Source organism: Myxocyprinus asiaticus, chromosome 22 (assembly GCF_019703515.2).
Source record: "Myxocyprinus asiaticus isolate MX2 ecotype Aquarium Trade chromosome 22, UBuf_Myxa_2, whole genome shotgun sequence".
Taxonomy (NCBI): Eukaryota; Metazoa; Chordata; class Actinopteri; order Cypriniformes; family Catostomidae; genus Myxocyprinus; species Myxocyprinus asiaticus.
Genome location: NC_059365.1, coordinates 42209499 through 42223171, shown reverse-complemented (window position 1 = coordinate 42223171; position 13673 = coordinate 42209499). Strand labels below are relative to the sequence as shown.

Below are 13673 nucleotides of genomic sequence, written 5' to 3'. Positions count from 1 at the left end.
TGTCGAAGCACCCAGGGGCGTACTCTGCACTGATCGCGCAGGTGGAGAGAAAGCCACTGAAATGCGCCATATATCCATCAGCATACGCTTCTAAAGAGGTGAATGGACCGGCAGTGAAGTTCAGCTGTGTGAGAATCAACCACTTGGCTCCAAAGAAAAAATCTGAATGAGTGGTTGCGAGCCAGCTCCTTTTATACCCGTATGTCCGGGGGTGTGGCATGCAAATTCCACTCGCCAAATCTCATTAGCCTTTTCTCAAAGATTAGAGGTGTTTGGGGCTCCCAAGAGCGACCCCTAGTGTCACTACATCGACACCATGAGTGAGTGACAGATAGGGAACATGAAGGCAGTATATTCACAAAGACTAACTGTGTAAACACACCAGGGAGCAATCAAGGGAAACATAGAGAACAGAGACAAGACAAGAGCCTAAAACATGGCTTCAAAATAAAAGTCCTTAACAAAAGTCCAAGGACAGACCATTACAGCTATAATGTTCTGAGTGTCAACTTGTGTCAAGTATTTCTGCCATTTCTAATAAATTGTATGATGTTTCAGAGTTTCTGCTTTTAAAGGTGTACTCAGTAATTTTGTCCTCATTAAAAAAAGTTTACTGCTAAAAAAATGAATAGTAATTTAGCAATATATGTATAAAATCGTGAATCCTTACATGAGATCAAGACTCCTGTCATATCAGTAACCTTATAAAAGCTGTTTTATTTTACATTGAGAAGTGGTGACCCCTCGTAGGGACTGCCATGTTATGATCACATGACCAGTCGAAAACTACTCGTTTAATCTCAGTAACCATCCTGTTATTGGACACTTTCACTCTTAGATTAAATGAATCATGGCTGACTGTGAATAGTGAATTTGCACAATGGCCTCTGTAATGGAAAATGTTTGATTTTGAAATATGCTGCATCAACACCGCTAGGTGTAAGTCCAAGATTACACGATCAAAAAAGTTACTGAGTGCACCTTTAATGAATTAAAAGTGGTTGAAAATGTGCATGATCTTAATGCTACAATTTGTTAGGTTGGCACTACTTTAATTGTACTTAAACTTTTAAGGCTGAAATTAAACCTATGGTTTAATTTCAGAGCGTTTAATTATTTTATAGTGTGGGTGGTTGCTAGGGCGTTCCTGTGTGGTTGCTTGGGTATTCTGTGTGGTTGCTTCTGTGATTCTCATGAAACCTGTCAGGAAAAAGTCCTGGTCCTATTTTATTATTATTATTATTATTATTATTATACAGCACATTGCTCAACAGTCTGTTTTTAATTGTGCTTTATAAATAAATTGCCTTGCCTATTTTAAAAAACTAAAGTATGAAATTATATTTTAAATACAGACAATGAAGTTTATTTTTAGGGCCATTAAGATTTTTTTACTTTGTGACAATATTTTTGTGACAGTTACGCACATTTTATCCCCCACTTCTCACTGCCACAATGCAAAAAATATGGTCATTGTGGTACTACCTTAAATTTTTGCTGATTTTAAATGTAAAAATTTATAACAACATCACTTTTACTATAAAACATTTTTAAAAAAAAATGACTGTGTAACGATAATGAGAATCATCATTGAAAATAATGGGAAAAGTAAATATTAAAAGTCAGTACATGCAACGATACTGATAATATGAGGGGTAAAATGTGTTTAAGTGTCCTGAAAATAATGTCACAATAAAAAAATAAAAATAATCTAAATGGTCCTAAATGTAAGCCTCATTTCCTTCATGCAAAGGTATATACTGTATATATATTAGGGCTGTCAAATGATTAAATTATTCAATCGCGATTAATCACATAATTTTTTGTAGTTAATTGCGATTAATCACAATATCTTTATAAACATGAGTGGACAAAATATGCTTCATCCAGATGTATTTTTCAGTCATCCACACAAAACCTATCCCTGCAACAGAGTTGAACAACAGAAAATGAACACAACACAATTAAATTCAAATTATGTACAAAAGTATTTGTAAGTGTATTATGACAGGATTTATTTGCTTCTTTTTATGGTGTTTTGACAGACATAATCTTTCCAGGAGCACAGTGGAATTAAATAGCTCTGGTCATGTGACTATTTGCACCACTCAAGCAAAAAAGTCTGCACTCTCATTTACAATTGACGACTCAAAAACTCCTTTTAGACCCAAGTCACAATTGTAACCGGTGGGATTAAATGGGTTAATGACAGTGTAGATTACCTGCAGGGTTCCAAAAATGTCTCCAACTTCTGCATTGGCTAGTGCACTATCAAACAGAGACACTGCGACAAAACCTTGGAGACAGCAGCAGAGTTTCAGTTAGCTGTAATCAGTACCGCCGCTCCCTATATGCATATTATGAAGTCTGCGTAGGGCACCAACTCCCTAGGGGGCCACCAGAAACTCCACCGGCTGCCTTTACTGGCACGTTATATGTTATTCAAGGACCCGGTAGCAGTCACGGAACACAGACGATCGCCACACTCTCATACTTTCGCCTTGCACTCGCACCACATATTGCAACTTTTGCCTCACATTCGTACCACGCCTCGCAGTGCACGGCAGCTATCTTGCCGCTGCAATCATGTTACAAATTTCCGAGCTCTATCTGTGCTTTGCAGGCATGTTCGTTTTACTGCTGTGCTACATTGATAAAATGCTTGCCGCAGGTATCAGCATAATGTCAATGCATGTGACATTAGCGGCGTTTGTGTGAAGTGACTTGCTTCTCATAAACTAGGGTTTATTCAAATGGTCATATTACACGTTAACTGCATTAAAAAAAAATTAGTGGTGTTAAATTAATTTTGCATTAACATGTTATTGACGCGTTAACTTCGACAGCACTAATATATATATATATATATATATATATATATATATATATATATATATATATATATATATATATATGACCAGGCCATTGTCTTGACAGGTTTCGTGAGAATCACCCACTTGTCCAGGTCAAAATATACCACCACCAAGTCTCTATGATATTTTGGTCTCTAGATACATGTCTTGGGTTCCTCCTTCAATATAAGTCTATGAGATTTTTTTGGCCCATTTTTATCATCCGCCAGGTGAAATTCGTAAGTCTGATCTCTCAGAAAATTAAAAGCACACCTCTCCTCAATAAGCTCCTCATTTTGAGCTATCATTTATGTCTGTAGCATAAAAAAATTGGGCTGAAATTTAATGCAGTGTTTATGGTTTGTTAGCATTCTTAACCCAACGTATAAGCAATAGTAATAGTGATTCCTTAGCTAACATCACTAATAAATGGACACAGGAGAAAGAGATCAACCAAGTAAGACAAAGAGCTGAGAGCAGCAGAAAACTGTGTCAGAACAGAAAGGAAAGAGGGTAAAATGAAAACGAGAGCTGTCCCGGGGCAGAAGGGAAAACTGTGGTGACCTTCTCGGCACTACAGGGGACAAACAGTGCTCTGTCTAGATCCTTCCCCCTCAAGTCAAGAGAAAGGACACGTATAAGAAGGCAATGAATAGAGAGAGACACAGAGAGAGTGATGCGTCAGCACATTAATGCACCCACCACTAAAATCATAACATTGTGAACGTCCTCCATCACAATGTCACAATCTACAAGCAGAAGCTTTCTGAATTGATTATATCTTCAGGTCTCCCATCAGCCTCCATAAAAGAGCCCTCCCCACCTGCCGCATACTCCCATTTGAGATTAGACTCTATTGTCATTCTTTTCCTGTCCTTTCTTTTTGTGTTTTCATTTGAATTTTTGCTGACCGACTGTCGTGAACAATCCTGCTGATATGGAGATTCTTTGTTCAGTTTTTATAATATGAAACAGCTCTGTATTTACAAAACCTTAGGGAAAAGTAATTTCTCCTCGTAGAGAGGAGTTGTTTCTGAGATCTCTGAGATACTGTGGTTAAATTAAACTTGTAGCTTGAATTTATTTTTTTTTTTATTTTTATTTTTTTTTGCCAACATATATGACAAAAATAAATCTAGGGGTGAATATTCTAAATAGTTAAGTCACTTTCGCACATAGTATTGCAATGCAACAACATGCGACTTATTAGCTATTAATTCACAATTCAGTGTGCTGTGAGTATTTAAATTAATCTGGTCTCATAGAATTACATTACTATACTGTACCTACATTTTTGATAAATTATTTTCATGTGGTTTGTTGCATGTATTGTGGCAGGTAAAATAAACCCTATAGGTGCTAAAACAACAACTTTTATTCTTTGTCACACAAATCATGTGATTTTAGCTCTTCTACCAAAATTAGTTCCAAACAAAGCCAAAGCAGGATTAATGCCAAAACACAGATTGGCAGCCAGTCTGGAATGCCACGAACACCAACAAGCAGACTGATACAAACAGTGAACCATTCCAGTGATGTTATACTAAATATCATACTAAATGTCATTTTCCAGTCTTTTCTCACACCAAAATAAGGCCTTACATCATTCTTAGTTTTGTGGGTGAAATCTAGTTAAGACTCTTAAAAATAAAAATAGACAAAGAATAATCCTCACAGCTGCCGAATTTAAGTGGGCAGGAGTGGCCATCCATCGGAAAATCGACGAGTCTCATTGGGCATTCGGCACTTATTGTCAACCTGTGGAAAAAAATAAAACACACATACACAAATTTAAAAAATAATAATAATGAGGACTTGATGTACACCAATGCTTACTGTGATTTGGATAACACTAATTTGAATAACATTCCTATACATAAACATAGTCCTAACCCTGTCCCTACCCCTAACCATAATCTACCCCTACAGGTTGATATAAATGGTGTATAAACCCCTAACCCTAACCCATCTCTTAATCCAACCCTGAAATCTGATTGGTTGATAGGACTGTTGTTCCAGGACCAACAAGGATGTTGATCCAGGAACATGTCCTGCCAAGTAAAACATGCTCCAGGACCAACATTCTTTTTTAACTGGAACAACATTCAAATTATCCAATCAGATGTAGGAGTTCAGAAAGTTTAATAATAGGGTCAAGGAGTCAGTGTTTGGTTGGTAAGCTTCAGCAGTTAGCCCCTGCTGGTAGATGCAGTGATTACACCATGTGGCTACCAAAAAGTAGATTTGTATAATGACAAAAAAAGATGGCAACAAGCAAGTCTCAAAATTCCAGGGCTGCAAGCACCAGCTTAGCAACTGCCATTGAGATGAATGGGAATGCTAATGGATAGCAGGGGTGGAAAGAGTACTGAAAAATCATCCTCTAGTAAAAGTACTGTTACTTCCCAAAAAATTGTATGTAAGTAGAGTATGACTACTTGTCCAAAAAACTACTTAAAGGGATAGTTCACCCAAAAATGAAAATTCAGTAATTGTTTACTCACCCCTGTGTGGTTATAACCCTAGGAGGGAGAAATTGAGAAAACATTTTGTGCTCAGTGATGTCATACAATGTCAGTTTATGGTGACCACCTCTTCAAGCTTAAAAAAACCTAATAGTCTAGAAGTCTAATAAATTATTCCATGAGACTCATGATTGTTATGAAAACATACAATAAGGTTTAGTGAGAAACAAACCGAAATATAATGTATTATTTAGTGAAAATCTTCACTGACCGTTGATCTCTGTGCACGTTCATGGAAGGGCATGAGAGCAACAGTTCAAGCAGCACCCTCGACATTGGGGTTTCCAAGTGAAAACTTGTTTGTTTATCTAAAAACAGGTCCTCCAAAGCGATAGCGACAACAGAACACAAAACAGAGAACAGAACTTACTAAACATGCCTGAAGAGTTTGTAGTAGAAAAATGTATGCATTTCTATGCCAAGCCTTATTTTATGGTAAAGTTTTTGACCGGTGCCAGTTCACAGTGGACGGAGTTACACGCGCGATGCTGAAAATAGAAAACAAGCAATCGATAGAATATACCATCACTCGTCACTGCTGGTTAGTACAAAACCTCTGATTACCATAGAAAATATACCTTTTATCATGTGTCATTTGCCGTCAGGTTTGGAAACAGTGTGACTGTGGCTGCCTGTAGCCTCCTATATGTTTCTGTTTGATTTCCGAGTACTAGGTCTGGGCATAGAAATGCACAAATTCTTTGACTACAAACTCTTCAGACATGTTTAGTAAGTTCTGCTGTCTAGTTTGTGTGCAGCTGTGTTGTGTTCTGTTGTCACTATTGCTGTGGAGGACCTGTTTTTAGATAAACAGCTAGTTTTTGCTTGATAGCCCCAATGTCGCGAGGCGGCTGCGTGAACTGTTGCTCTCGTGCCCGATCATGAATGTGCACAGGAGAGCAATGGTCGGTCAACAGTTACACCAATACATTAGATTTCAGTTTGTTTCTCACCAAACTCTATCATATGCTTTCATAACAATCATTTGTCTCATGGAATAATTTATTAGACTTCTGAATTATACTTTTGTGTTCTTTTGAGGCTTGAAGAGGTAGTCACCATAAACTGCCAATGTATGACATCACTGAGCACAATTGTTTTTCACAATTTCTCACTTTGTGTTAAGAAAAAGTGAGAAAGTCATATAGGGTTATAACAACACAGGGGTGAGTAAACAATGACTGAATTTTCATTTTTGGGTGAACTAATCATTTAAGTAAGATTAAAAAGTAGCTTATTTAGAAGTACTCATGAGTAGTGAGTTGCGAATGCTAAGCCCCCTTTTACACTGTACACTGCTATGTAAAACTGTAGCATGCATACTGTAATTCACATTCTCTTTTATGGCTGTTTGTCAGAAAGAATTAAAAATATAGCTATTCTCCAACAGTTTTATTTTTGACTGCCAAGTTTTAAAGATACAATGGCCCTTTTTTTCACCTCTGTCTTCTAAAGCTGTTTCTTTCCAATATGCATTCATTAAACTGCTTTAATTTGGAAGGATGTTTTCTCTGTAATTTATATATATATATATTATATATAAAAAAAAAATCAAAATTAAGTAAATGTCACATTCACTCACTGAGCACTTTACTGGGAACACTAATAAAGTTCCTGAAATGGTCTTCTGCTGTTGTAGCCAATCTGCCTTAAGGTTCAAGGTGTTGTGCATTCTGAGATGCTATTCTGCTCACTACAATTTTACAGAGTGGTTATCTGAGTTACCATAGCCTTTCAGTCAGCTCGAACCAGTCTGGCTATTCTCCGTTGACCTCTCTCATCAACAAGGCAGTTTCCGTCCACTGTTGCTCACTGGATGTTTTTTTGTTTTTGGCACCATTCGGAGTAAACTCTAGAGACTGTTGTGCGTGAAAATCCCAGGAGATCAGCAGTTACAGAAATACTCAAACCAAAAATCATGCTATGGTCGAAATAACTGAGATCACATTTTTTCCTCATTCTGATGGTTGATGTGAACATTAACTAAACCTCCTGACCTGTAAATGAATAATTTTATGTATTGCACTGCTGCCACATGATTGGCTAATTAGACAATTGCATGAATAATTAGGTGTACAAGTGTACCTAATAAAGTGTTCAGTGAGTGTAACTTATCTATGATAAACTCTACATGTATCTTCTTGCAAAAAATGAAAATAAAAAAAATAAAAGGGAGACATTACTTACATAGATAAAAAAGATAAAAAAGTTATTTTCAATACACTGATCACCACTTTAAATTGCAATGTATGAAAAAAACATTAAAATCAGTTCCTGTGTAGGGTCTAAATGACCCTTATTGCCAACAATGCAAGTTATTTTTGTGCATAAACATTACTTATGCAAGGAATGCAACATCTGTTAGAAAGAGCAGAAAAAGACTGTCACATGGCATGTGACATCTCGTGCGCTAGAGGGAGTATAGCGTATAGCGTTTTATAGCGTATAAACATAGCCCATCCACTTTGGATCAGTCGGCATGAAAACCGGATTGAACATAGCAACACAGCATCAGCAATCAGGAATGTTGCTCTAGGACCAACAAAATATACCTGGCAAAATCATGGTCACTCAACATCAAACAGCCTGCCATAGTTACGTATTCTCTTTTACGTGTGAATCCGACTAAGGATCGGATGGGTGTGTGTGGTACCTCATGGTGTACAGGATGGTTCCATTCTTCATGATTCGGAAGAGTCTGTTGGGTGCCGTCATGTTGTGAGCCACGGATCTTTTGCCATTCCTGAAGAAAGTGTCGGGAGTCCAGACTTTAGTCACCATCAGGTTATTTAGTCGTAGGATCTCCACCGGACCATCATACTTCAACCGTTTGTCCACCCATGTTTGGCGGAAGAACACATCCATGGTGTACTCCTGAAAGAGAACACAGATATGGAGGTGTTGTTCACAGTCCTGACTGCGTCATGACAGAAAAAATAGATGGAGAAGTACACAGTAAACAGGTAACGTCAATCTCTCAGTTCAAAAAGCAGTCAAAACCATTTCTCTTATTTCCTGTCTACACTGTAAAAAATCCAACTTCAGTTTTGTCAGACAAGCTCAATTTTAAAAGTTGATTGAACTATCTAATTTCGAAAAAAAGTGAGTTTACTTAAAACAATCAATTAAGCCAACTTGTATGCCACTTGTATGCCATTTAAATCAGAGCAACTTACATTTTTAAACAGTGAGCACATACAATATCAAGTCTGGTGGTGAAGGTAGAACATACAGGCTTTTGTGCATGCTCAGTTTGATCACTGACCCTCCAACACACCCCTATTTGAAACGTTGTGCACCTCTGTGAAATGGAAGTTTAAGTTTCACTGTTGTAAGTCTATAAAGCCAGGCTCTACCACAGAAAATCAGGAAATATGTGGGAATTTAAATCTTTGATTTCGACTCATATCTTTAATGATGTTATGCATTTGTCAAAGTCATGGAAAGGTCTTGCAAATTCATGGGTCAAAATCTGAAGGAACCTTGAACCAATGAGCACTATGAACTTCACACTGTTGCTTCTGCTACTGAATATGCCCACTGTCGAAGCATTGTGGCTGAAGACACTACCCACAATCCCCTGCTCTCGAATTTATTGAAGTGTGTTTGGTCAAAGCGTGCCGACTTATGACTTAAAAACTGTGTAAATAATCTGATTTGAATTAATAGATATTTTTGCTCTTTATGTGTTTTTAATTATGTTTTGCTGTAAAAAGTTGTTTTGTTTAAAGTCACCATCAGGGTAACTTGTGTTTTTTTGATGCTCTGATGAAGTATCTTTATTTATGAAGTTTATTCAACTTCTTTAAGTCTGAAGTACTTGTAACCTACACCACCATTTAAGTTAGACCAACTATTTGGGCTCTTGGTAGGGCTGATACATGATCTTATGTCAAAATATAGATCTACTATAATAAAAAATAATTATATTGTTTTCAAAAATATTGAAAATTATGGACGGCTGTACTTAAAAATTCAAGTTTATTGAACTTAATGATCACTGATATTTTTTATTTCGCTGAACTTGTATTAAGTTCATTGTATTGTATTAAGTTCATGGAACTTGTGATCCAACTGGAATTGTTAAGTTGGTAAAACTAATTTGCCTGAAGTTGAGTTAACTCAAAAATGCTTTGCAGCTGGTTGCCTTACTTTTTTAAGTTTACTAATTTTTTTATTTTTTACAGTGTACACCAGATGCAAGCAGCACGGCACGACAAAAGCAAATCACTCTAAATATAATCAGTGTTGTGGTGACAGTGAACAGCCATTTTGCGCTGCATGCGCTGGTGCATCCCAGGGGTGCATTAGGATTTTTGGGCCCCCTGATAACTTTGCATTGCATCTTATTTCAACCCTTACAACATTTTTTTTATTTTTATTTTTTTTTAATTAAAAGTGATCAGTATTAATAACATGCAATATTAAATAACATTTAAAACATAAAAAATGCAATATTTCCATTAGAAACACAATCCGGTAACACTTTATTTGGATGGTCCCAAGTAGATATTTAACTGACTATAAGTGACTTATCAACTGGCTTGCTATAGCTAGTAAACAGTGTTTCAACAAACAGTTGGGAATGCAGTTGTGTTGCAAATTCATGGATATTTATAATTTGATTGTGACTCCAATTAATGAACTAGTACTTGTTGCAATTAAGCTTGGTACCTTAATCCATAAAATCTATGCATGGGCGCTTGCTTTTTTGTTGCCACCCCTCATAGTATATAGTACATAGTACAAACTCTTATTGTATTTTTTTGTGTATGGCCATATACCAGATTTAAATATCAGAAAATGTAAATATTGCAACAGTCTTAATTATTTAATTCTCATTTGTCATTTTAGTTTACAGATTTACTGTACATCTATTTTAACCTTACATACGTTTTGTTGCATTATTTAAATGCACTGTAATTTGATGACCAAACTTTCATTGTGGCAATGTATTTGATTACGTTGTGACAACAGGAAAAGTGAATTTCCTATATTCGTAGCCACAACATAACTTTGGAACAGTGACAGTCCATCATTATGACGTTATGGCAACATCGAGGAACAATAGTTGTTTGTTGGTTACCAGTTGGTAGTTTTTCTTTTAATGGTTATTCTATGGGCGGACATGCAGTAGTGTAACCTAATTTATGTCCTTATTTTCCCAACATAATTTAAATGTGTAACACTTAAAGATGGGAAAGGAGGAAGCTGAGACCGGCTTGACAAACACATAGACATTTAATAACACTTTCCAGCGTCCAAAGAAACAAAAACACGCACTGCTTTTCAGCCAGCTGCGTCAAATCCTAAAGACACGCGGACAAGTTTTGTACACCTCTCTCCCGTCTGCCGCTGTCTCTTCTCCTTAAATACTCCCGCCTCCCCTCGCTGGAACGTGAGGCAGGTGTGGTGCGCAGGTGGAAGTCATTCGCTACTTATCTTCCCGGCCTCGACCAATATATATATATATATATATATATATATATATATATATATATATATATATATATTTCATTATATATTCAACAACATTCAACAGCCTTGCTTTTCAGCAGTCACTGTGGCACAGTCACACACAGCTCTGTGCGTCTGTCTCTCCCCGTCTGCTGCTGTCTTCTCTCTTTAAATACTCCCGCCGCTCCTCCCTGGAACTTAAGTCATTAAGTTATAGTGGGGAACTCTTGCTATGTGTACGAAATCTATTCAATATTTCCGCAAAGCGGAAAATTCCGCATTGTTTTTGTCTAACAATGATTGTTAATTCTGACAGTGCAGATGTGCTGTTCCACAAATCCAATGGAGTATTTTGCAAATACAATGGTTTTCCTCTCACAGGTGGCAATTGGAAAAAAATCTCCCACAGCAATTATACTAACTTTACCAAATGGAGTGTTGTCACCTGTCTGCTTTATTTGTCTTAGCCTACAATGGACATAGGCTAGTAGGCTAGTAGGTTTTACCATAGTAATTTCTATCTGTATATGCAAGTCACTAAATACCACACGCATTGTATTTATTTTTCTTCTCCTATAGGTGTGTAATTTTACATCTGTCCTGATTGAAAATTTACTATGGATCGTCTTGGCACCCAAGTTGAAAGCAGAAATTCCAGTAGCAATTTGGGATAATAATCTGGTCGGCTTCATAATGAATAGCTTTGATTAAATGTGACTTTCCTGTTCCTGCACCTCCAGTAACAAATACATGGAAAGGCTCTGGCTTTTTATCTCTAACTTTCTCTAAGCACCACTGTCTTACTTGATAGAAAATATATTTTTATTTGGAGTTCAGAGACCTAAGTAGATTGAGAGCATCTGATCTACACAAGACGTTCAAACTAGATTCAAATTGATTGCTTCTTTCATTCTGAATGGATAGATCAGGAATTATATCAACATGCTCATCAAGTTCTTTTGATGAATCTCTAATTTCTTGTTGACATTCCAAGTGCTCTGACTCCTGCTCAGGACACATCTCAAACATTTGGCAGTTTGCTCTGGCTACATTTTGCGAGGGCCCTACGTCCCCCTGTGACAGGGGGACACCTCGTTATTCTTCTTTTCAAGGTTTTCGGTACTTTTGGGGAAACTCTTGAAAGTTTGCACACACATCAGAGTCGTTGGCCATTAGGGCTTGGCAAAGTTGCGGGGGGAGCCTTGAACCACCTAGAAGATGGGCATGTACGGGGGGCTCTGTAGGACATCCCTTTTGAGCTACAGTCACCATACTTTGTACACATATAGATCTCATCAAGCCGGACAACTTTCACGCTGAAAGTCATAAGCTCTGCCCAAAAGGAAGTTGGCCATTTTGGATTGTTTGAAAAATGCATGCTCTGGAATTTGAAATACTTTCATGTTACAGGTACCAAATGTGGGCGACATCATGCCAAGACATTGACGATGCTAAACTGCAAAAGGATTTTTGATATATTTAACGGTGTTGCCATGGCGACGTGATAAAATAATGTCAAAAAATTGGAATAAGGAAATGTCTCATATCTTCTGTGTGCATGGTGAGATTTACATCAAAATTGAGCCAAATGTTTGTCCTTGCAGGCTGATCACATTGATGTGGCTATCGTGGGTCATGGCTGTAGTGCCACCAATTGGTGGAAGGAAGTGTGTCACTTTTAAAAGACTTTGAAATATCCCTATTATGTTAACCTGAATTGCTTCCAAAAAATTTATTATAATAATTATATTAGCTACTATTCAAAATATTTCTTTGAAATTTCAGCGCAGTGTTTGAAATCATGTTACGTGCAGTTCACATGTTGAATGCATTTGTTTTTGCACTAAAATTAAACACATCACCACAAAGATCAAAACGTATGTGTCTCAACTCAAGATGTTTAACAGTTTAAGTTCTTTTTAAATTGACATGGCATCTAAAAACACAAACAAGCCATCAAAGACGTCTATCTAGCGCACGTTTACATTGAAATCTTTTATAAAACTGAACAGACAGACACATAAACACACTCAATGTGAACGGCCCCTCAGTGTGTAAGACTAGAACTCTGTAGAAAAGTTTGATTACACTTGCCTATTCTTTATTATTTGTTACTGCACATCTTCACCCTGCGTGCTGAGAATGAGACATATAACCCGCATTTATACAAAGAATCCCTAACATTCACTTAAAATCCCCATTAGTTGTGTAATAAAATGTGATTAGAATTTGAAGTACTATTTATATAGTAGGCTACGAATCTGAAAATGGCAATATATGCTGAACACTTCGATGCTGAAAGTGTTTATAAATGTTTTTACTGATATAAAAATGTCAATTATATACAGTTGATATATGCAATATTCAGAATAAGACAATATGACAAAAATGACAATTTTCATATATGTAACATTTTTTAAACACTTGTGGAATTTAAATGTGTACATAAATGCTCAAATATATGAACTCTAATTGTATTTGTTCGTATATGGCCAGTGGCAATTTCTCAGGGCCAGCAAAGCCTTCTCTGCTGGCGTAACATGCCTAATAAATAAATATTTTTTTCATCCTTTCATTCTCATTGACCTTTTTGCCTATGTATTTTCAATCACATTCAACTCCTAATTAATATACAAAAAAGTGTATCCAATCAGAATTTATTCCTCGATGCTTACAAGCAAAGTGTGACAACTGTTTCACAAATCGCATGCCTGAAGCCATGCTCGTTAGCCGAAAGAATTCCACAGAATCCCTCAACAGTGTAAGTGAATAGGCATCTAAAGTCAGATTGTCATATTCATCAGCCAATCAGATTGATTTATTTGTTCTTGTGGGTGTG

The 13673-nt window shown here is 36.8% G+C and overlaps 1 protein-coding gene across 1 annotated transcript in view; it reads right to left on the bottom strand.

Moving 5' to 3' along the window:
- LOC127413312 (gamma-aminobutyric acid receptor subunit alpha-4-like) overlaps window positions 1–13673 on the bottom strand; it is a 70172-nt gene that overhangs the window by 42236 nt on the left and 14263 nt on the right. Inside the window, exons 4-5 of the mRNA XM_051650335.1 lie at window positions 8031–8251; window positions 4528–4610 (exon numbers count right to left, since the gene is read on the bottom strand). Of these exons, the coding sequence (XP_051506295.1) occupies window positions 4528–4610; window positions 8031–8251 (304 nt within the window). The remainder of the gene's footprint in view (window positions 1–4527; window positions 4611–8030; window positions 8252–13673) is intronic.